Genomic DNA, 25,223 nt, shown 5'->3' with positions numbered 1-25,223 from the left:
CAAACTTAATAATTGAATTTTATCTAAATAAAGATATTCGTGAGGCAAACTTAGTAGCAAACCTACAACATTATATTGTTGTAGGGTCAAATTTAATTTAGTCAAAACAGTTAATAATAAGTTAGAACAGGGGATGATATCACAATTTTAAAAGTAATTTAAACAATATACACTGATATTTTCAGTAATGGTCTTTCTCAGCTATTTCGAAAGAGTTGCTCGCAGCTTGTGAAGGGTTAATCGACTGTAGACAACACGGTTTTGTGAATGGGAAGTCTTGCACTACCCAGATGGTCCCATTCACAGACAACCTTGCACTGGCCCTGAACAATAAGTCAAGATCCGACATTGTTTATTTTGATTTTGCTAAGGCATTTGACAGTGTATCACATGACTTAATCCTTCGCAAGCTAAAAAATTTATATGGTATTGATGGTCTGATGCTTAGATTTTTAAAGTCGTATTTACAAGACAGACGACAGCAGGTTGTTGTAGGCGGAGCTGTCTCAAGCATGCTTCCCGTGCAATCAGGAGTGCCCCAGGGATCTATTCTGGGACCACTTCTGTTTGTTCTATTCATCAACGACATGTTCTCGTGTGTTTCGGAGGATACAAATGTAGCATTGTATGCAGATGACACCAAAATTTGGAGGGTCATCGAATGCTTTGAAGACCACTATATTCTCCAAGGAGATATAGACAGGTTGTTTGCCTGGTCAATCGATAACAAAATGACTTTTCACCCTTCAAAGTGTAAGGTGTTATCTGTAACTCTGCAAAGAAATGTATTAGACAATCTTCCTTTTAATATTTATTGGTATAATCTTAATGAAGTCATAATTGATTATGTGGCATCCCATACAGATCTTGGTGTAATAATGAACAACAGGTTTCTATGGGGTGCACATTGTGATCAATTGATATCTAAAGCAAGCTCGAAGCTTGGGCTCTTAAAGAGAACCTGTCATTTTACCATGGATAAACGCCAAAAGAGGGCTTTCTACCTTACCATTGTAAGATCAATCTTTGAACATTGCTCAGTTATATGGTGTCCTCAGCGATCGACACACATGTCGAAGTTTGAGGCAATCCAGAAAAGAGCGATCAAATGGATCAATGGACAACAGTTTGATCATTATAGTGATATTGTATTCTATGAGAAGCAGAAGGAGCTTAAAATTCTACCCATTAGATCTAAGTTCATCCATAATTCAATTACGCTCTTCTATAAAATAGTAAATGATTTGGTAAGTATATCTCTACCTGAATATATTACTGTTGTTGAAGCTGGAACAATGAGGTACACAAGGAGCACGGCATCAGTCATTGAAGGACTTGACACCAGCACATATACCTGCTCTATTGTACCAAGCTGCGATAGTTTCAGAAACAGCTTCTTTTATAGAACAATGCTTCTGTGGAATGCACTGCCAGCCTATGTTAGACAGACTGAGAAAATTTCTATTTTCAAAACAAAGCTAACTGAATTTCTCTGGTCTTCTGACGTACGCTGGCCTGATTAGACGGCCCATCATGGAATATTATATATATATTTTACTTTATGAATGTCATACTCTCTATAATTTGCCCCTTGCACCTGCAGTAGAACACGCCGTTTTTTCTTTTATGAAACAACCCAAAACAAGCGCGTCACGCAGTACGTGAGTGGCTAGATTATAGATTGTTTTATTATAATATTATTTAATTATGTTATTTTGTTGTTATGTCGTGTAAGTTTGTGGAGTAGTAGCAAGAAGGTATCGTATACATTTAAATCTGTTCTCTTGATTATTTATTAATGATTTTATGTAGGGTCAGCACCAATGTAATTATGGTCTTACCACCGTGTTTTGGTTCAGCCGAAATAAATTTTACTTTGATGTTTTTACATATTGTTTCTCACTCCAGCTGAGTCTGGTAGTGTTGAGTATCATGAATATTTTTCTAGCTCTCTTTTTCCATGTTTTTGCTTCACAGGAGATATTGTGGCCTTTTTTATTGAATATAACTGTAATACATTGATGTAAAGTTTATTTGAATTTTAGGAAAGAAAAATTTTTTAGGAAAGAAAAATTTTTATTTACCACAAATAATCAATACATAATGTTATATTCATAAATAAATTCAAATTTCAATTTCAAACACATATACAGTACGCCGCGCACACAGCCACAGTTTAAAATTGTTCAGAAATTCGTAGGTCAGCTGTAGGCGCCGCGCACAGGATCTATTTAATTGTTAACTTACAATTACATGTCACATTTCTTAATTACTAGAGCCAAAATTTCAGAAGCAAAATAATTTAAAAATAATAATTTTGAAATAAAAAAATTAAAAAATAAGATTATACATCCTCAGCAATATACTTATAAAATAAAATCTGAGTAGAAACCCTCTACTCTACTCTAATAACACATTTTTTTCATTCCTATAGAAAATAGTATAATACTACAGCTGCAGTACTTATAAAATCACTACTGTGAAATGTTAATATTGACCATGAATATTTAAACTTACTTACTGTGTAATTAAATTGCAAATTTGAAATTGTGGGTATAGAATAAAATATTTGTTTTACTTTATAATATTACATTTTACTAGCATACTACAGTATATAAAAATTATTCAAACAATATAAACATAATGTCACAATGACCCTATATAAAAACTCAATATATTCCATATCTCCAATATTGGGAGAACATTTGAAAATCACCCTTGGCCTTATGGTTCCAAGATTAAATCTAGACTATCTATATGAACAAAGTTTTTTATCACACCAAGCTCCGTCTCCCTAGCACATTATAGTCAGTGTAATAAGCGCCAAGCGCGAGCACAGAACTTTTTTCCTCCGATTTCGATAAATTTGGTACCAAAAGTTGTCTAAAAATGTGAATAAAATAAATCCACCGTGTAGCAATTTTCGCTAAAAATGCTACACGGCGCTTGTTCGCCGCGCGTGCTTTTTTCGCGCAAATTTTTAGTTTTTGGCCTATAACTTTCACATTTTCAGTTATTATCACATAATTATTATGGCATCGTAATCAGCTCATCGAGACGAAACTTTTAGTACTAATTTTTAAAGATTTAAAGAAAAATTATTTTCAAAATTTTTCAATCTGAACACTGTGTGAAATTTTGAACAAATTTTTGAAAAATTTGGTGCTTCAAATATTATAATTTTTGTACCAAAAGTTGCGTCTGACTAAGTTCATTACGATACTGTAATAATTATTTCAAAATATTTAATATTTTAGGAGTTATAGGCATTTTAAGCAATAAATTATCCATTTTTCGTCCTTTGTACATTCTTGTAATGCACAGGAGGCCCACATATATATAGCTCGACGTTATTTTGCTACACGGTGAATTTGCATTATTCACACTTAGAGGCAACTTTTGGTACCAAATTTATCAAAATCAGAGACAAAAAATTCTGTGCCAACTCATGGCGCTTATTACATAGACTATTACAATGTATGAAGATGTACCGAAGAATACCTTTACGAGGTACTAAATTTTTTGACAGGGAACCTCATTCAACCCTCGAACACATTTTTTCGATTATTCAACTAAGTCGACCGAACAGAAGAAATTTTCCACTAATGTGTAATATTGCAAAGATGCAATGAAATCCTGAAAACAGTTCCTACAATAGAATAAATAACGATCGAAAATAAAAAGTTAAGCAATGAAATGAAAGTTCGTGGAGGGAAACATAGTAAATAGTGCGCGGCGGAGTTAATAACTATGCTATTTGCTTGTTTAAATTTTTTTACTATTCATCAAGCACTGAGTCGGACCGGTCAATTTGTTAAAAAATGTTTCATTGAACGTTTAAATTATAAATGGTATTTGATTTGTAATTTTGTCAGTTAAAAAAGTTAAATTTTTAAAGCGCCGCGCATTTTTGAAATTATTGTCATTCATAAAACAAATTATTTCAAATTTTGTCTTTTCATCTAATTAAAAGCATTTTGTTTTACTTTTATACAAACATAATAATCTTAATCAATTTATTAAATACACAATTACCATGGGTGGCGCTCATTGTACCGCAATGCGTTACTGGGCCGCGCCATGCTGCATGCATCCAATATTGCTTCTCGCAACCACCGTTACACGTTAGATTGGCTAATTGCACCATTGGGGCTTTCCAAGCTGTAAAGGATTGACATCGTCAATTTAACGGTTGAACCAAAAATTACATCCAGGAGCCACAATAAAGTTATAAGTTTATAGTTTATCAAAATGAGCGCTGAGTTGGACTCGTCGACGGTCTTATTGCTGATATTTGACTTAAATGTTTTATTTGATTCACGATTTCTTGTTTCATTGAAATTTCTTGTTTCATTGATGTCAATCCTTCGCATTTTGCCGATCTGCATACGTGGTGCTTGGTTGATGATGTCAACCCATCGAGATCGTTGTTCTGCGAAGCAGAGCAACTATCGACGATGGGTTGCGAAGCAAGAATGCTAGTTCGCGCGGCGCGTCGAAGCGGCGAAGTCCTCCAAACGTGGTGCATATGTGGTTGCGAGAAGATGCGCGGCGCGGCCCAGTAGTGCATCGCGCTACAAATGTTTTATGAGTATCACCCGTTAAAATTAAAGTTGTGGCATGGCCGTCAAGAATTATACACGATTTGTTTTTTAATAAATGTAAGAATAAATATGATCTGACTACAACTAATTCAAAACTATACGATGACAAAAGGTTAATATCATTTCAACTGGGTATTCATGACTCAAACCTTCCCTTAATAATGATTTTATAATATAGGTAGATACAATATCATAAAAAATTAAAAACAGGACCACTTTTTATTTCATGTTAACGTCTTTTAAATTCGATTACACAACTAAATTCAGAGTAATAGCTAAAATCACTGTCATAGCTTCCAAGTGCAAAGCAGAGTCTCCATTGTAGGGGTTGGTAGTATACTTTTCAAGCCATGTATCGTTGAACTTGCCAATATATTCCTTCAGCTTCGTTTCACTTGTTCCTGGTTGTACACAAACTTGGGCTCCACATCCAGGGTGGCAGTAGTTTGTACCACTCTGTGTTCCGTCACACTGCCCTAATGCTGGTCCTTGACATGCCATGTGATATGGAACGATTGCTCTGCTGTGGTAATGATATTTGACCTCACCGGTGTCTGTGGGGCCAAAATGTCCGCCACATTCATCTACCACTGGAGCTACTCCTGCTACATCTTGGTAGGTATAGATTCCAAATCCATCCATAGCCCATCCCATCAACTTACCATGCTTAAGGGGTTCTCCACCTGCAGCTAGACCTTTGGAAGCATCTGTGAAAGGTGACAAGCACTCAGGTGATTTGTGGAAGTGGTATTTGGGGGGCCCTGCAGGAACCTTACCTGTTGTTTCACTATTTCCCATTGGGGGTGTGACATGACCACCACAAGGCAATTGAAAGCCAGCCTCATCAATGCTGACATCCCCTGCATCATTGGGTCCTTGAATTGCAATACCATTGATTGCTACACCTTGAGCTGCTCCATTTGTTTTTGCACCACCTACTTTAGTTGCATCATACATGTCACCTGGCCTATCAGCTAGTGTCGGGTCTCCCTCAAGTTTTATCTTGTAACTGTCTTCTTGTGGGACCCAGACATCACCATAATCGTTAGTTCCTGCTCCATTGTCCTTTGCTCCGCAGGTTAGGCCTAGGGTAAACATTATTAGGATTCCAACAAAATAACTATGAAATACATAGCACTTTGTTGATCTCCAGAAATAAAGTTTTATTTAGAATATTATTGTAATCGCCAATGAGAAGTTAAGATAACTGCACAGATTGAGACAAATTGATGGAATACAGAAAAACTGAGTACTCTGCACCTACATTTATGTATTAACATTGTCCATGTTCCCTCATTGTTGAAAGACTACTTATTCTATGGTCCATGTTTATTATGCCTAGTGAGAAACAAACCTGTGAAGTAGCAAGTTCCAGCATCAATTTCCTGTTGAACACAATAACCCTTTCCAAGGCCGATAGGACAGTAAGAATTTACATAGAAATCAGGGACATTGTTTGAGGTTATGTATCTGTGGGTATCATCAGTTTTCGTTTCGATGCAGTTGCCTGAAATTATTAAATATAAGTTTGCTAAATGCTAATACTTTAAAAATAATTATAATTTAGATTATATTTCACTGGTCCTGTTTAACCGATCTCGGTAATTAGAAACCTGCTAATATATCATTGAGAAATGAATCTCATTTTCTCACCAAAGTTATCATCTGCAGTGTGCTCACGACCAGTGCCCCACTCGATATCTAAACACTTTGTCTTGTCAATTTCAGGGAAATCGATTAGATCCTCAGGCTTTGGAAGAGTTTTGCATTCCTCTCCAGTTTTAGTTCCAGCTTCACATTCTGTGCAGATAGCATACCAATCTGTATCTTTATACAAATTGCAATCAGGTTTTGGTTTTTCACTATCTCCACCCTGAACATTATTACATTATTTTGTGTGTAGCCGGTGTAATCCACTAGCTTGTTATTAAAATGTACAGTAACGAAATATATGTGTTGTTATTAAATATCTTACTGTTTCATCCTGAGGTACTTGTCTCTTTTGGCGTCTTGTTTCTCTTACTTCTCTTGCTTCTCTGATTGCTCTTAGGGACAGGTTTGAATACTCATCGCACCTGAAGTTAATTAGATATAAAAATAAAACGATCTAATCATCAATTTATTGATTTTAACTTGTCCTCTGAGACTAGTTTTGTTACTTACTTTTTTAAGCCATTTCTCCTGCTCTGGTGGCATCTTTCCACTGCCTCCATTTCTATCGGCACACCTCCAAAAGTGCTCCTTTTCTCTAGATCATACTGTGAGGACACAGCAACAACCACTAGAACCTGAAACACATATTTTAAAAGAAGTATAGTAAATTATATAGTACTGTAGTATACGAGTATGTTAATTCAAATTGAGCTTTCTTGTTAATAAATACAATCGAAAGTCTTCGTTATTTAAAAGACTTAAAGTAATGTCATGTTTGAAAGGACATACCAACAAGGATGTTGTTTTCCAGCCCATATTCAAGTAACTCTATCTCCTACAAAGGAAATTAAACAAAAGTTAATGAAAACAAAACAGGAATCAAATTCAACAATCAATGTCATCAGAGGCATTGAATTTCCTTATATGATCACTTTATATTGCTGAGCCTGTTTGATCATGGTGCAAACCCAGTAGTTAATCAAGTGAACACGGGTTACACATAGGTCATATATAATAACCCTAATAAACAAATAAATAGTCGTGAAGTTAATTTATGTGAGCAAATCATTACAATCGATATCAAGACTCATGAGCAATGCCAAATATCACACTTCGTCTATTCAAGTGATTAACTAACCACTGCACAGTGGGCACACTGTGCAGTGGGCACCATCACACAGTGGGCACACTGTGCAGTGGGCACCACCTGGGAAAGCGCATAACCGGGCTCGGTATAGAAAATCATAATTCTATTGGAACACACCAACACTAAAGGGAGATTTTAAAATACTGAGTTACTATAAAAACATTCACAAGAAGTGCGGTTAAGAAGGTTTATGAGAAAACCAATATACCAAGCCACCAATATACCAAGCCACCGTCAGCTGTAAAAACACTACTGGAGAATACCAAGCCACCGTCAGCTGTAAAAACACTATTGGAGAATACCAAGCCACCGTCAGCTGTAAAAACACTACTAGCTTCCTTGTTTACACAGGGGGTGTTATGCAGGTAACTGGTAAGAGTGAAGCAGCAGGATACTGTGCTTCTAACCGAATATTCAGCAAATAGTATTGAGTAACAGGGAACTAATAGTAATATGCACAAACCAATGGATTTATTATCATTATCTAACATTCTGGGCTAATCATACGCCCTGAATTTTAAAATTACTCAAAATTAAAAATACGACGAATATGAGTGCAATAAGTTTATCTCATTAACAGTGATTAAGCAGTGACAGGTTACAGAACCAGAGGTATCCAAACCAAAACTGGTGTAAAGAAACTGAGCCAGAAAATGACAACTATCAAAAATCCAGTAATTTAATCAAGCTACATTATTAAGTTATTGTCAGACGTTGGATATAATAAAGACGTTAAAGTAATAATGATAGTATTAGGCCCCACTCAATCAGTATTGATATCTATTTATGTGCCAGGGACCTCGTTAATTCCAAAATTAGATCAAAAATAAAGCAATAGAAACTCAGCCTTACGAGATCTAGTAGTGATAATGACAATATTTATGAAGGTGTTGTGATTCACTTGGCCGGGGGCCAAGTATCATATGTATAAACTGCTGCAGATCCAGTCCAGTCATTAGCATGTACTCAGACAGCAAGGCCTTATAACTTCACTTGTGCAATCGTGCTCATTGTTCATTGTTACGTTTCAAGTACAAGTGTGACTAGACCAGAGGGTCTCAGAAAAGAAGTTGCGGTAGGTACTTTATTGAGAAATGTTTTTATTTTAAAGTCCGATTAATTTTTATACATGTGAGAATCAAGCGTTACATTTCAGCCACACAGAATTTTATTCACATTATTTTGAAAAAATTAAAACTAATTTGCGAAAAACAAAATATAATAAACAATCAACTTTATCATATGATTGTAAAAATATGGCTGGTTACGATTCTGTCCCAAATCATAGCAAGAAAAATGAAAAGACAATCGGACAGAGTTATAACCAATAGGATATGCGATTTTAGGAGACAAAACTAAAGATAAAATTGAGGAATGTTGACAGAGTATTCACTGTGTTTGTTTTGTTCAAGGAGTAAAGTGTAAACTTGCCACATAGCTCCTTAGTATTAAGTAAACAGGGTAAGAAAACAGATATCTCCCCGATGAGATTTGGACAGAGTGTGAACCTGCGTCGCTGTGTTTACCACTAATTACAGGCAGCTTTAAGGGTATGATCTCATTATGTTGGCTGACCACTAATCGCTAACACAGAACAAATGTGATCTAACGGATACAGTTACTACAGTCTACATGTAATATATAATACTGTGAGAGAGGTTGAAAAGTCTAGAAAACACACTAAGCAATATATTAACATGCAGCAGCGTGAAGACAAGGCACAGCTCAGTATGCAGTCCTGACTCCTGTGTCTCAGTATGCGGAACAGTCCTGTGTAGGAAACACGTCACAATATACACGAACCCTTATAATGGGTCCCAAGTTTACTACAATTATTGGCTAATGTTTAGTTGTTGTGTCCCTTATAATGGGTCTACAAGTTTACTACAATTATTGGCTAATGGTTAGTTGTTGTGTCCTCATGATAATATAATGGTTAGTTGTTGTGTCCTCATGATAATATGACATCATCTTCTGTATACAGAGCTACTATATACTAGTACTGCAGTTACCATGGTTACTAGTACTGACTACAGTTAAGCTATTAGTGCTGTCTTTATTGTGTTCTTCCACAATGATAAGTTTCTTTATCGTGAAGCTGTGAGTTAGTATAATTGTTTTGTGTATATACGTACTTGTGTAGATCTTATTCAAACACTTTCTCACCTATTGTATAGGTAACTCCTTATATGTGCATCACGTGGTTCTATTGTATCTAATATTACCTCTACACTTGTTTTCACAAAGATATACCTTCCATCTTGCTTACTGTACACGAAGACGTAACCTCTGCAAACCATTTGAGTGGAGCCCCGAAACACTTCAGTAATCAGTTTCTGTCAGCTTTCTTTATCAAGATGCCAACTCATCCTACTCCTTATATGGGAATCACGTGGCTCATCTCTGTGACACTTCTGTGGAGTGGGATTTATTATTTTATTTTATTGTTACTGTCACTTGTCCGTTTGTAAGATGATTGAAAACTGGTGACAGTGAAAAAGTGAGAGATGTGTCTATGATAGTCACTCAGATGTGACTTATATAATGTTTCTATCACATTTCTTAAGATGAAATCTTAGAGTAATTTAACATTAACAAGCGTGACTTAATTAAATACTGTTTATTCTAGAAAATGTCGTGTCTGCGCGGCACGCCGTGCTGCAGTAACGATGTCACCTCTCTCTACATTCCTGCACGACGCAGTGCTGACGGCTGGCTCCGGTCCAAGTTCTTCAAAACCTCCTCCAGAGAAAAGGTTTGTTTATTTTTATTTCTCCGAGTTGATGAGAATATTAACTGATTTTGTGGATACTGGCAATAATGTAGCTCTGATGGTTTTAGTTAACTTATTATTAGACTTTAATGCAGTGTTAATTGTTGCAAATATCAAGTGTGGACTGTTTTAGGGGACTCGAATAAATTGGGCATCTTAACTAGCTCCTTATATGGGCATCACGTGTAGTATACACTCCTTATTCGGGCATCACAGTCAGTGAGCACTACAATCACTTTACACACTACACCTGTTACTAAAAACAGAGCTGTAGAGCACGTGACAGTCTCCTCCCTCAACACTTAGCTGCCAATAAAATACACGTGCTACGTTGCTAGGTAACAGTAATAATACACGTGCTACGTTGCTAGGTAACAGTAATAATACACGTGCTACGTTGCTAGGTAACAGTAATAATACAGACTAATCAGCAGCTACAGATTACACCAGTTAGTTGTTATCAGTACTGTCACCATATTACACATTTGTTATCTCTTACAGTTATCTATATAGACCCTGAGGAGAATTACAATAGGTTTATATTTAATACGGGTAGTACCTGTAAAATGAAATTATTGTAATCTTTGTTCGGTCTCAGAGTTCACATTTACATTAGTGTACAGTGTATATCGTGTAGTGGTGCACGTATTAAAGTGCACAGTGTATATAGCTATATAGTGTTCAAATATCAGTTTACTTATTTAGTTTAGATGACAATAATATAACAAACCTTTGTAGTACAGTGCACGTAGTATATATCTTATCACAAAAATTTGTGTTAAAAATTCCTTTATCAACAGTCCACTCCACATCAGTATATCCTAGTGTAATAAAGCTTCATTGTAATATATTCTCTTTATCTAACCACTGACACAGAATCAATTAATACTAACAAAAGAAGTATTGTTCTCCGGCTGAACTGCAAATATGTTGCTTTATTTGATATTACAGCTGACAACAGTGCAATGTGTTATTGATACCACGTGACTTACTGAGTACGTGGTGCCTCACTTATTGTTATATAGGTTACCATGGTTACCACTTACTGTTATGGTATAAAACCCCCGATTTAGCGGGGTTGTCGGGGGAAAGGAAATAACCCCGGTAAATCGGGAGTTCGATTTACATTGGATTCTCCAGTAATGATTATCATTGGAAGATTTGAAATTGGGGTTACTTTAACTTGAATTGAAATGAAAATTTGTTCAGAAAAGTTGTTCATAAATGTTATGACAATTTCAGTTTCTCTCGAACAACGCACTCAAATAAGATATTCATAAATACTTTTCATGATAAGAATAACACACAAATATACCTGTATACAATATACACTAGGTACTACACGTTACCATGGTTACCACTACACGTTACCATGGTTACCACTACACGTTACCATGGTTACCACTACACGTTACCATGGTTACCACTACACGTTACCTTGGTTACCACTACACGTTACCATGGTTACCACTACACGTTACCATGGTTACCACTACACGTTACCATGGTTACCACTACACGTTACCATGGTTACCACTACACGTTACCATGGTTACCACTACACGTTACCATGGTTACCACTACACGTTACCATGGTTACCACTACACGTTACCATGGTTACCACTACAAGTTACCATGGTTACCACTACACGTTACCATGGTTACCACTACACGTTACCATGGTTACCACTACACGTTACCATGGTTACCACTACACGTTCCATGGTTACCACTACACGTTACCATGGTTACCACTACAAGTTACCATGGTTACTACATGTACTTGGTCTACACAAGATCAAAGTGTTGAAAGAAAGTCACGTGTCAGTGGTTTGATAGTGCAGTGTGTTGCGACACATTGTTACGGTTCATTACACTACTATATGCAGTGAGATCACCACAATATGCAGCTTACAATAGTACATACTGTTAACATGGTTACAATAGGTGTGTTGAAAAACAAATTATTCCTTAACCGGACAGTATTATATGCACTTTAGCTATAATACTTGATCCCGCCTTGAAAGCTTTTTAGTTTTTATGCCTTGAACTTCTACAATTAAACTGTTACTGTTCATTACACTAATTAATCGCACAATAAAACCTATCCTGGCAACATCTACAACTCATCTTGTTCATTACATGACCTATACTACTAGTTGCCATGGTTACTACTAGTAGAACTACTAGGAGAACCTAGTAACTGGAAATACTAGGTTAACTAGGTTCTCCCACATTTCCAGTTTCATTAAAATTTACCGTTTCTCGAGTTTTCAGTTGTTAAATATCCAACAAAACGATATACACTAGTGTTACCATGGTTACACGATATTCACTATTGTCTAGGACCTCTGTTTACTGTTATGTCTAATACTACAAATTAGTATCAAATCTGGTCAGTGTGTAATAACTGTATAGAGAATAAAGTGCACCAGTATTATACAGTGTTATACAGTGTTATAGACCACTAATAGTACATGGTCTAATAAAGTGCACCAGTATTATACAGTGTTATACAGTGTTATAGACCACTAATAGTACATGGTCTAATAACTAGAGAAAAGTGCACCAGTATTATACAGTGTTATACAGTGTTATAGACCACTAATAGTACATGGTCTAATAAAGTGCACCAGTATTATACAGTGTTATACAGTGTTATAGACCACTAATAGTACATGGTCTAATAACTAGAGATGCACCAGTATTATACAGTATTATACAGTATTATAGACCACTAATAGTACATGGTCTAATAACTACAGCTGACTTGTAGATTAGTATGTGCGCCGTATAACAAGTAATGTTTAAAACTAGTCACAACAAACAAATATATTATATACGAGTCTTCACTTCAAACATGTCTTATTATTCTTGCAGCTCTCTTCTGAGTGTGTGACTGTGTTAAAAGTTTATCTGTTAAATGTACTGTAGGTTGTAGTTACCATGGTTACTACATGTACTGTAGTCTGAAAGTCTACCCCCACATGTAATTATTAGACTCCCCGACACTTACTCACTGTTACTGATAACCTCTAGTATTTACATAGTATGCGCATAATATGCGCATATATTGTATATGTCGTGTAATCTAGCATGTAAATAATACTTTCTCTTCAATAAGTCTTATTACGTAACCTACTTAACATTAGGTTTTACATTTATTACTTAAGTTTTATTAAGTCACACTGAGTGATGATTGTATCATATTCCTGGTAGGATCTACACAAGAATGTGAAAAGAACTAATTATACTCGTGTAATAATCTTGTTACAAAGTTACACTATTATAGATGGGGTGTAGACTTGGTTAACATTCCGGTTAACATTATACTACTGCTACAGTCAACATTCCTTGATATGATCGGTTAAACTCTAAAGATTGTGCTACTTCAGCAGTCTCCTCGGGCCGTATGTTATATGCTGCTAGTGCATCACTACTACTATATTATAATTCACTATTATAACCCTGTAAAACACGCCCACAGTTTACCCACTGCAGCAGCGGTGATGCAAATTTAAACAGATTGCGAAATAATTAATGGGAGGTCGGGCATTGAGGTACTTGAGCTATCCAACAAATCTTTTGTTACGAAACTTTATGACCCTTAATAAATTTATGTAATGTTAATTAAGCCCCTATTGGGCTGTCCGGCTATTAATGGTTAGGACGAGTAAATCAGGCAGAATCTGCAAAGTGCTCTATGGAACGCGCGAAGTATTATTTCTTTGTATCTATGCGCAAAGAGCCGCGCGCATTGCTCATTTTATGATTAGTTAAAAGTCACGTGACCGAAATCACTCGACTATTGCATGCGATCTAGCAGCATATTGCTGATAGATAAGACTTTAGGGTGGCTTACAATGTTCAGTCAAGTAACTCTGATTAATACAGTCATTAAGATGACTGGGAAGACTTGTTTTGAGCATCGCGAAGTATAAATCACATTTGACTGGCTGAATAACGCGCGATTTATACGATATCTCGCTGTGAAACCTGTTTAATGTGATATATACTGGTAAGTTGTGCTATGAACTAGAACAGTTGATAGTTATTTTATACGGCTTAAGGGCCATACCTTCCCTGATTCGAAACCTAGCTTTCGCTGCAAAGTTCTGAAATTAAGTCGGTCATTTCATGAATCTAAAATCAGATATTTACCAACTTCACCTTAAATTAAACATTTGTTAAATAAATGTCTCATTTCAATACCACAAATCAAAGTTATAGTATTAAATCGGGATTCTGTTCGATCCTTGACTAATAGACTTGAGGTGACCCATCACATGTGAGAGCGATTGAATAATCAATAAATTTCACGTATCCATGTCACGTGTCGAAAGTAATATTAGAAACAAGAGATATTCCACTCTGGACGAGGATTAGTTACCATGGTTGGGATGGTTACTAGATTAGGGCTACTTCCCCACCAATACAGTCTGAAATAATAGTATGAATTACAAGGCTGAGGTTTTGTAATGATATTGTATCTTGACCGTGTGTTTCAGCAGGAAGGAATAACTTACTTCAATAATTATTACATTTCTTAAATCTAGAAAAACGAATAATTCAGTTTTGCTACCCGTTCCTTAAAACATGTGTCAATAAGTTCATTACAACAACTGACTCTTGCTGTATCCTTATTAAAAGTCACGAAGTTTACATTCCTGTCAACCGGTACAATGTCGCATATGACCGTCCGCGTCTTCTGCAAGGAAAGTATTTGCTTGTGGCAACTGTTACTTCTGCAAGGAAAGTATTGTGGCAACTGTTCAATATTTAATATTTATCATTTTATTTTATACTTCTCAGCTCTACACGCTGGATGAATATAATAACATTAAAGGTAAAATATCGTGCTAGCCCCTAGTTACTACTAGTTACTACTAATTACTACTGGTTACTACTGGTTACTACTGGTTACTACTGGTTACTAATAGTTACTACTAGTTACCCTCAGTTCTATTATAAGAACCTGATAACAACAACACTCTACTGATAAGAGTCCAATACAACAGGTAGTGTTGCTATGGTAACATGACTACTTCTCATTAAAACAGCTTTCTGCAGAACTCGTTCAAAAACTCACGTTTTTGGAGAGTTTGAAACCCGATACTCCGCAATCATGGCCCGTTTATGTCCTTCAAACGGTACACTGTATGCAGGGTATGATCGAATACACCAGTAAAACGGTTCTTATATGTCCGTCTCAGTAGGTAGGTCTTCCGTTTCCGTTTCTATGTTCTGATGTTCTTTAGACGATCTAGACAATTTTGATGTTCCATTTTTTAATTTTTATGACTGATCACTAAGTCAAAATTCTAGATTTACTGTTTAATTTTCTAGGCGGAATTAATTGTCAACGTGCTAAATAGCTGATAAGAAATAGTTCTGGCCTTTTGGGTGAAAGTTTCCAAAGTTTCGAATGTTTGGACTCAGTGCATTGTGGCGGATTGCATTTTGGAGCTGGCTGTTGACTGCGGTATTAGATTTAGGACACTCTACCTAATGCTGTAATGAGCAGTAAATGTTATTAGTAACCATGACAACAGGATTCCGATATCCTGAGAGAGGGATAATCATTACCTTGCTCTTTCTTTCCAGTAATGCTTGCAACCTTGGTAGTCACGCTTGTGTACATGTCGATTGTCGCCCCTTGTTTGTCAAGTTTGTATGTGTGTCAATAGTCAAATAGTAATAATACTAATACAATAATCTGAATAGATTTTTAGTTTTTATCGACTACAAAGCGATGCATATAGATTAGAGGGGGGGGGGTGACATATCATATATCTTTAAATATTATCATTATCGTTGGTTTGTGCGCAGAACGAAGCCCTGAAAAACAACTTCAGGCTGGCTGTTAACTTCAGCTTGCCGCTGGTTGTTAACTTCAGCCATGTTAACGTTGTTGCACTTTATATTTAGTATAACAAAAGTTGATATATTCTCCGATATTCTCGTTAAATTTATGTATTTTATTTGTTAAAAATTACATTTTATATTTGACAACACGAGGAGGTCACACTTTGTTATAATTTGAAAGTTGGAACTAAAAATATATTGTCATAGTAACTACAGTTACTATAGTAACTATAGTAACTGGTGGATATAACGAAAAATACAATGAGTTGGGGTTCACAACTTAGCAAAATTCAGAAAACTTTGATATTTGTTGAAACGTTTTTGACAGCAAATTAACACTATATACTAACTCTCTCTGGCATCTGCAAACTCACACGTACCACGATATTCTGTACCTCCTTCCTCTATGTTGATAAGGGCAGGTCTCTCCCGGTATTCGGATGGCTTGCGGTGCTTTTCTCCTTTTCAGTAGCTCTAAGCCACTCTGTTACCATGGTTACTACACTCTGTGCTAAGGCACTATACTAGTATACTAGCTGTAGGGGGGTTAGTTCTACGAGCCAGGGAGTGTGTATTACCAGCCTAAGCTGTACCAATTAGCATCTGGCCGACTTTCATCAAGCCGGATTTGAACCCGGGGCGTACTGCATGGGAGGCGGAAGTGTTACCACTACACCACCCGGCTGACTGAAGTACACTGTGGTTATTGGATGGAGAAAGAGGCTTCACAGAAGAAGACTAAAATAAAATAAGCTCAATCAATGTTAGGATCTGTCTCAATCAGTGCAGATTTGTTATTACTGGAGTACTTTCCCAAAATATCTAAATATTTATTTACTCCAAATTTATCAACTTCAGTTTAAACATTTGTACGATTTCTAAGCACTGAGACTACTGTGAAGATGATGTATATTGTGTTACTATAAGTTTAACTACGAGTATAACTACTCGCGAGTTATTGGGGGGGGTATTGGGGGGGGGGGGGGGTATTGGCTTGGGAAGATAAAGATAAAGATCTACCCAGCAATTGACGCAATTAAAATAAATTAATAATTTAAACACAAGGGTACAGTTTACCGCATTAAGGTATTTTTATGAATCATTTTTGTTGGTAAGATCCTGTTTTATAATAATAATAATAAACACAAAGATATTTCTTTGAGCAATGAAGGACAGTGACACTACAACAACAACACTGAGCCACACTAAAACCAGTTATTTGTCAACAAAACACCTCAATGAGGCTCACAGTTCTATTTATAAACAGAAACAGGCTAGAATGAATAAGGTGTGTATTTTTGTAGCTTCTCGGGTGTCGTCCGAACAAACACAAGGTTGCTATGGCAACTCGGGTAACAACAAGGGAATATTACTAAAAGTTTTAAATATGATTTTTTTAAACCTCGTATTTTTTCACAGGAGTTTGCAACGCGAACGTTTGAATTTTGGGACTGACAAAATGATTTTAAATCATGGAGACCTCAGAAGTCAGATTACCAGATTTACAGGCTGTTAGCGTATAGTGCTGTTATTTGGAGGCTGTTACCATAGAAACATCTTAATTTAACAATATCTAACAATATCCGGCAATTATATAGATTAGAATAGAAAATATTACCTAATACTACTACTACTATCAAGATATAAAGCAAGCTTATACCTCGCTTCCTCACTTATACCATTTAAATTTATATATTAAATCAGCTAAATGATATTATTAAAGAAGCGTTATCCTAATCTCCCTGCCGCACTATAAGAGGTATAATTAAAACATCATAATATAACTTGTGTCTTGTGCTCCTTCATAATATAACTTGTGTCTTGTGCTCCTTCATAATATAACTTATGTATTGTGCTCCTTATTTTCAGTGTTCAGTGGTTGCCTTGGTTACCTTCTCTGTTGTGGGCATATTTCCCTGCTCCTTGTTTGGACATTGTGTGACGTCATTTCTTATACCCAAATATGGGCATGTGAGGGTTTTGTAGGGTAGTATGAGCAATATTAAGGGTTCACTAGTTCGTGTTATTCATTAGTAAAGCCATTTTATATATCCTTGAGAAGCCAATCTAGTGATCTTAAGGTTTCGGGGGATATTTCTATTTTCCCAGTACTTTTATAATACTTAGTTACAATATCTAGTAAGTTGTTTATTGTCTCAAAACACTATACTTTCAGTTACCATAGCAACACTGCAGTTACCATAGCAACACTGCAGTTACCATAGCAACACTGCAGTTACCATAGCAACACTGCAGTTACCATAGCAACACTGCAGTTACCATAGCAACACTGCAGTTACCATAGCAACACTGCAGTTACCATAGCAACACTGCAGTTACCATAGCAACACTGCAGTTACCATAGCAACACTGCAGTTACCATAGCAACACTGCAGTTACCATAGCAACTGTAGAGGAGCACTGTTTAGTCACGTATGTTATACAGTGATATAGTAGTAGTATAGTAATACAGTAGTAGTATAGTAATATAGTAGTAGTATAGTAATATAGTAGTAGTATAGCAATATAGTAGTAGTACCTACAGTAGTAGTATAGCAAAATAGTAGTAGTACCTACAGTAGTAGTATAGCAATATAGTAGTAGTACCTACAGTAGTAGTATAGCAATATAGTAGTAGTACCTACAGTAGTAGTATAGCAATATAGTAGTAGTACCTACAGTAGTAGTATAGCAATATAGTAGTAGTACCTACAGTAGTAGTATAGCAATATAGTAGTAGTACCTACAGTAGTAGTATAGTAATATAGTAGTAGTACCTACAGTAGTAGTATAGCAATATAGTAGTAGTACCTACAGTAGTAGTATAGTAATATAGTAGTAGTACCTACAGTAGTAGTATAGCAATATAGTAGTAGTACCTACAGTAGTAGTATAGCAATATAGTAGTAGTACCTACAGTAGTAGTATAGCAATATAGTAGTAGTACCTACAGTAGTAGTATAGTAATATAGTAGTAGTACCTACAGTAGTAGTATAGCAATATAGTAGTAGTACCTACAGTAGTAGTATAGCAATATAGTAGTAGTACCTACAGTAGTAATACCTCTACAGATTCTCACTTCTGTTTTGCAAGAACATTCTCAGTTTTCAGATCCTTGATTAACGCTACTCTAAAATTAAATAAAGGAATCTTTAAATCGTAGCCTCTAAGTTTATCAACAATATTTAGAAAAATGTGCAGATAACTTCTCCACGATAATTATTGTTTAAATATGGCAAATATTTCAAAGTATAAAGTTGTTTATTATAAAAAAACGAATATTTAAATTCTGCCATGGACTATATTGAATACTTTATTACTTTCAATTTGCTGAAGTATTTACTAAATTTGGGCACGTTTCTTTGCTTAGAAACACTCCAAGAATCCTTTAGAATTGTGATCACCGAGTATTATTTGAACAACTGGTTTCAAATGTCAACTACCCAAATACATAACATCTCTCGGAATGCCCAAATAAGGACAGTTCAGGACACGTGACATGCCCATATAAGGAGATGCTATGTCACGTGGTGTGTAAGTCGCCTGCATCCCGGCACCGTGTGCCTGCGCTAATTATTCAACACTGTATGTTATCTTACTGCTTTAATACTGTTTTCTCGTTGATATGGCTTGTTTCTCGAATCAAGATTCCCTCTGGTATTTTAGCTTACTGTAAATATGTTGAGTTGGGTGATGTTACCATAGTAACGCGCGTGTACAGTGTCTGGTATCCATGGTGACCTGTGTTAGTTACTGAGTATTTCATCACTTCGTAATAAGTTAAACTGCCAGGCTCCGCGCTGCGGTACTAAAATAAACTATTTTTTAGTAGTTCTGCCCAAGTAGAGGGGTAGTAGAGAGGAATAAGGCGGGTGGCTGGGAGTGCTAATTATCATCTCTGTCACGTACTAGCCCGCATGTCTCAAGGGATTCAGTTGCTCTCCTCTTCTTCTCCCCTTCTGACAAACATTTCCTCTTCTCTACTACTTGAACCTCGTCTTCAGCTTGTCTCAAGCTAGAACAAGATGTCTCAGTAAGCAGTACAGGGGTCTGATACTATCACGTGACGTCATCGTCTAAAAATGTACAGTGTACTGTACGTGTTCCTTTCTTTGCAACATGTTACCATGACAACTCCTCCGGCTTCAACTCTACTGCACATTCTCCGCCCTGCATGTTTAACATGTGGTTACCTAACTTAGTCGTACCGTCGTCATGGAAACTACCGTGGTCGTCATGGAAACTACCGTAGTATGTGCGACAAGTACTATGGTTGCTATGGAAACAGTTAGTGGTTGTTATGGTAACAGTAAGATATGTCTCGCTGGGCTCACAGCGTATCACGAGACAATGTATTTGCTGCCCATACTGACCATGTCAGCGCGTTTTTGAATATGTCGCAGGATACACTCTGGAATTCAGACCGGCTAACTCACACACACATATATACTGCTCCCTAGTTGTTATTATCCTACATTAACTCTTCCTCCCTTCACTCGCGTGTTGAGACTAAGTTTGACCCACATTTGTTTTACCCACATTTTCTTTTGTTACTCTCACCATTTCCTTTGTTAATTTCTCGAACCTTTTACATTATTCGGCTCCTTTAAATTTGCTGCTCTCCTTAATTTGCTGTGAACTGTTTCGGAATGCTGTCTTTAGCAACACTCCAGTTACCATAGCAACACTCCAGTTACCATAGCAACACACCAGTTACCATAGCAACACACCAGTTACCATAGCACCACTCCAGTTAACATAGCAACACCTTAGTTACCATAGCTACATGCCAGTTACCATAGCAACACCCCATTTACCATAGCAACACACCAGTTACCATATCAACGCTCCAGTTACCATAGAAATATTTCAGTTACCATAGCAACACTCCAGTTACCATAACAACACCCCGGTTACCATAGCAACACTCCAGTTTCCATTCGTAAGCTACAATTTATCTGATAATGGACTCTTCATCATATTTGTATCTGTCTATAACAGCACAGTTAGAAAATGCACTACCCTGCTAGTGGTTTGTAGCACCTTACCTTACAGAATTACAATAACCCAACAGTACAGATCTACTTGCACTGAGGAATCTTCTTTCTTCGATTGGCATATGGGCAGTATGGGCAGTACCGACTACCGAACAGTATGGTCAGTATGGTCAGTACCGAGTAGTACCGACTACCGAGCAGTATGGTCAGTAGTAGTACCGAGCAGTACCGAATACCGAGCAGTATGGTCAGTACCGAGTAGTACCGACTACCGAACAGTATGGTCAGTATAGTCAGTACCGACTACCGAGCAGTATGGTCAGTAGTAGTACCGACTACCGAGCAGTATGGTCAGTACCGAGTAGTACCGACTACCGAACAGTATGGTCAGTAGTAGTACCGACTACCGAGCAGTATGGTCAGTACCGAGTAGTACCGACTACCGAGCAGTATGGTCAGTATGATCAGTACCGAGTAGTACCGACTACCGAACAGTATGGTCAGTATGGTCAGTACCGAGCAGTACCGACTACCGAGCAGTATGGTCAGTACCGAGCAGTACCGAATACCTAGCAGTATGGTCAGTACCGAGCAGTACCGAATACCTAGCAGTATGGGCAGTAGTAGTACCGAATACCTAGCAGTATGGTCAGTATGGTCAGTAGTAGTACCGAATACCGAGCAGTATGGTCAGTATGGTCAGTAGTAGTACCGAATACCGAGCAGTACCGAGCAGTATGGTCAGTACCGAGCAGTACAGACTACCGAGCAGCATGGTCAGTACCGAGCAGTACAAACCTAACACCGAGCGCTGAGTGTTATAGATCGTACTGCATTCTAACACAGTGTATTAGCGAGCACTAATACTAAGAGGTATATTATCAGGTACATAGTCCTGGTGTGTTACTCTGTAATCCTCCTCACACCTTCACATCATAGAACTACTGGCAGTAGCTTTGTTTAAATCGTTAGCTTTGTTTTTCTTAATTCCGCTCTTTTATTTTTGTTTTTATTTGTTGACTCCACTCTCATCGCTAGCTTAGTTACCATAGCAACACTAGCTTAGCTTGTTTCCAACAATTTTACTGTCAAAATATAAAATGTTCAAACATTACCCTCTTTTCCGAGTCTCATTGTATCGCTTTCTAGCAATGAGTCCATGACAGCACATCTCACAATATATGTTGTCATGGTAACGTTATCTGAGGGTCAGAACAACTGTTTGTAGTGAGGCGAAAGCGAGCTGATAAGGAGTTACCATAGTAACACACGCGCTGATAAGGAGCTGATAAGGAGTTACCATAGTAACACACGCGCTGATAAGGAGCTGATAAGGAGTTACCATAGTAACACACGCGCTGATAAGGAGCTGATAAGGAGTTACCATAGTAACACGCGCTGATAAGGAGTTACCATAGTAACACACGCGCTGATAAGGAGCTGATAAGGAGTTACCATAGTAACACGCGCTGATAAGGAGTTACCATAGTAACACACGCGCTGATAAGGAGCTGATAAGGAGTTACCATAGTAACACACGCGCTGATAAGGAGCTGATAAGGAATTACCATAGTAACACACGCGCTGAGGAGATATGTCCAGAATGAGGACTACACCCCACCACTCCCCCTTATCACGGAGACACAGTGACTCAGCTGCTAAACAGAACATGAAGACAGCCCCCTCCTCCCCCTCCTCTCCCTCCTCTCCCTCCTTCTCCTCCCTCTATTCTCCTAACAGCTGTTTTAGTCCTATCAGAAAGTTAGGCTTCTCTTTCAGACCCTATCTAGTGAGAGAAAAGTACTTCTGTGAACACGACGCTACTGAAGAGGACAAGGTTAGATACACAGTTACCATAGCAACACTACACAGTTACCATAGCAACACTACACAGTTACCATAGCAACACTACACAGTTACCATATCAACACTACATAGTTACCATAGCAACACTACACAGTTACCATAGCAACACTACACAGTTACCATATCAACACTACACAGTTACCATATCAACACTACATAGTTACCATATCAACACTACACAGTTACCATAGCAACACTACACAGTTACCATAGCAACACTACACAGTTACCATAGCAACACTACACAGTTACCATATCAACACTACACAGTTACCATAGCAACACTACACAGTTACCATAGCAACACTACACAGTTACCATAGCAACACTACACAGTTACCATATCAACACTACATAGTTACCATAGCAACACTACACAGTTACCATAGCAACACTACACAGTTACCATAGCAACTCCTCTATTTTGTATCACACGACACACGAACGGTTAATGAAAGCACCTTCTTTACCATAGGAACACTACAGTTACCGTAGCAATACTACAGTTACCGTAGGAACACTACAGTTACCGTAGCAATACTACAGTTACCATAGCAATACCGCAGTTAGCACTTAGCACCTTCTTGGTTACTCCTCTTTTATCTTGCAGTGTGCTTATTATTGCATGTTGACTGATTTTGTAGCATTCTTATAGTAATGCAATTACTGAACCCCTCCTTGCTACTAGAGTACTGAGGGGGGGGGGGGGTACATCATTCTACTGTAAAGTATCAAAAAAACACAAGATTGCCAGATCACAATGATCTCAGATCTCAGCAGAAGTAACACTAAGTAAGCTGCTCTCAGTACGGCTTCAGCAGCCATATCCACTCTTCTGTTACCATAGCAACACTGTATAGTGACCATAGCAACACTACACAGTTACCATATTCCCTCTTCTGACTCCGCTCTCTTTGTACTACTCTAGTACTGATCCTAAGCGGAATATCTTTGTGTTGTCTGGAGCCCTCTCTCTCTCTCTCTCTCTCTCTCTCTCCCTCTCTCTCTCTGTTAGGATATTGTGATATTGTATAGTGCCCTGTATAACCAGTAGTCACCCCCTTTACTCACTACCCTCCTGATGTATACCCTGTATAGTTTGTACTAAGCGAGCACTGAATCTTGCTACCTGGTTACCTGGTTACCTGGTTACCTGGTTACCTGGTTACCTGGTTACCTGGTTACCTGGTTACCTGGTTACCTGGTTACCTGGTTACCTGGTTACCTGGTTACCTTGTTACCTGGTTACCTGGTTACCTGGTTACCTGGTTACCTGGTTACCTGGTTACCTGGTTACCCTGTATAGTTTGTACTGAGCGAGCACTGAATCTTGCTACCACAAGTGACGATGTATTGAAGTGTTACTTTGACAGTTCTGGTTTTGCAAACCTCCCGTCGTTATATTGTACGCTCTTTCCTTCCACTCTAGTCACAATTCCTTTCCTTGTCTTAATCCTTTCTTGGTGTTTGTCGCACATTTCTGCTGAGCTTGAATCTCTCAATTATAGTATTACCTCGGTTTTACACCAGTTCTACTGTTGTTTTAGTACTACTAATTTAGAAGGACAACCTTCCCTGTTCTCTGCCTAATATACGGGATGTAGATTGTAGAGGTAGAAGGGGGCAGGTCCTGTGGTGGCCATGGCAACGTATTGTAGAGGTAGAAGGGGCAGGTCCTATGGTGGCCATGTAGAGGTAGAAAGGGGCAGGTCCTGTGGTGGCCATGTAGAGGTAGAAGGGGCAGGTCCTGTGGTGGCCATGGCAACGTACAATGCGGTCTATAACTATGTGATCCTACTCGACCTCATATTGACTGATGTTTGCCCTTATCAAGGAGGTTCCATAGTAACGCACGGGTTATCGTTTTATGCTACAAAATATAATTCTAAAATCTTAACTGTGGAAGTGCTTTAGAAACTAATCATACTTGATAAACGTGATCTGGAGCACAGTCTAGGTTGTGGTTTGCAGTCTGGATCTGAAGTTAAGCAAGCTGTCAGCCCCTCCTTCGTCAGTGCAGTTTTGTCACGTGATAAACATCTGCTTTCTTATTGGCTGCCTGCCATATCGTGATCTAACATCTGCTTTCTTATTGGCTGCCTGCCGTATCGTGATCTAACATCTGCTTTCTTATTGGCTGCCTGCCATATCGTGATAAACATCTGCTTTCTTATTGGCTGCCTGCCATATCGTGATCTAACATCTGCTCTTTGATTGGCTGCCTGCCAAATCTGAGCTCTCTGATTGGTTCATATTGACAGCCTAATTACCTAGAAATATTTTTATTGAGGCACTTATGTTCTACATGTTAGAGTT

The 25,223-nt window shown here is 37.6% G+C and overlaps 2 protein-coding genes across 3 annotated transcripts in view; one reads left to right on the top strand and one right to left on the bottom strand.

Moving 5' to 3' along the window:
- Window positions 1–4,802: 4,802 nt before the first annotated feature.
- Window positions 4,803–7,099, bottom strand: LOC134825283 (uncharacterized). Its single transcript, XM_063837439.1, has 6 exons — window positions 7,047–7,099; window positions 6,768–6,892; window positions 6,580–6,679; window positions 6,258–6,477; window positions 5,959–6,111; window positions 4,803–5,689 (listed from the first exon to the last, which is right to left on the bottom strand). The coding sequence occupies exons 1-6, from the start codon at window positions 7,071–7,073 to the stop codon at window positions 4,854–4,856; spliced, it is 1,461 nt and encodes a 486-aa protein (XP_063693509.1). The 5' UTR covers window positions 7,074–7,099; the 3' UTR covers window positions 4,803–4,853.
- Window positions 7,100–10,011: 2,912 nt separating this feature from the next.
- Window positions 10,012–25,223, top strand: part of LOC134825284 (dixin-like) — a 34,434-nt gene continuing 19,222 nt past the window's right edge. Inside the window, exon 1 of one of the 2 annotated variants that reach the window (XM_063837441.1) lies at window positions 10,012–10,159. In XM_063837441.1, coding sequence (XP_063693511.1) covers window positions 10,037–10,159 — 123 coding nt within the window. In that variant the 5' untranslated portion in view covers window positions 10,012–10,036. Of the gene's footprint in view, window positions 10,160–22,026; window positions 22,879–25,223 lie in introns of those variants that run through there. The other variant, XM_063837440.1, reaches the window with a different exon arrangement.

Source organism: Bolinopsis microptera, chromosome 13 (genome assembly GCF_026151205.1).
Source record: "Bolinopsis microptera isolate Bmic1 chromosome 13, MBARI_Bmic_1.0, whole genome shotgun sequence".
Lineage (NCBI taxonomy): Eukaryota > Metazoa > Ctenophora > Tentaculata > Lobata > Bolinopsidae > Bolinopsis > Bolinopsis microptera.
Note: the sequence above shows the minus strand (reverse complement) of the source record. Positions and strands in the feature narration are given on the sequence as shown.

What these genes read in the sequence shown, in the direction of transcription:
- LOC134825283 (XM_063837439.1), bottom strand. Translation starts at nt 7,073, where the DNA reads ATGGGCTGGAAAACAACATCCTTGTTG. An exon ending in GGAAAACAACATCCTTGTTG is followed by an intron (nt 6,893 to 7,046) that starts GTATGTCCTTTC and finishes TATGTGTTTCAG; the next exon opens with GTTCTAGTGGTTGTTGCTGT. An exon ending in AGGAGAAATGGCTTAAAAAA is followed by an intron (nt 6,680 to 6,767) that starts GTAAGTAACAAA and finishes AATTAACTTCAG; the next exon opens with GTGCGATGAGTATTCAAACC.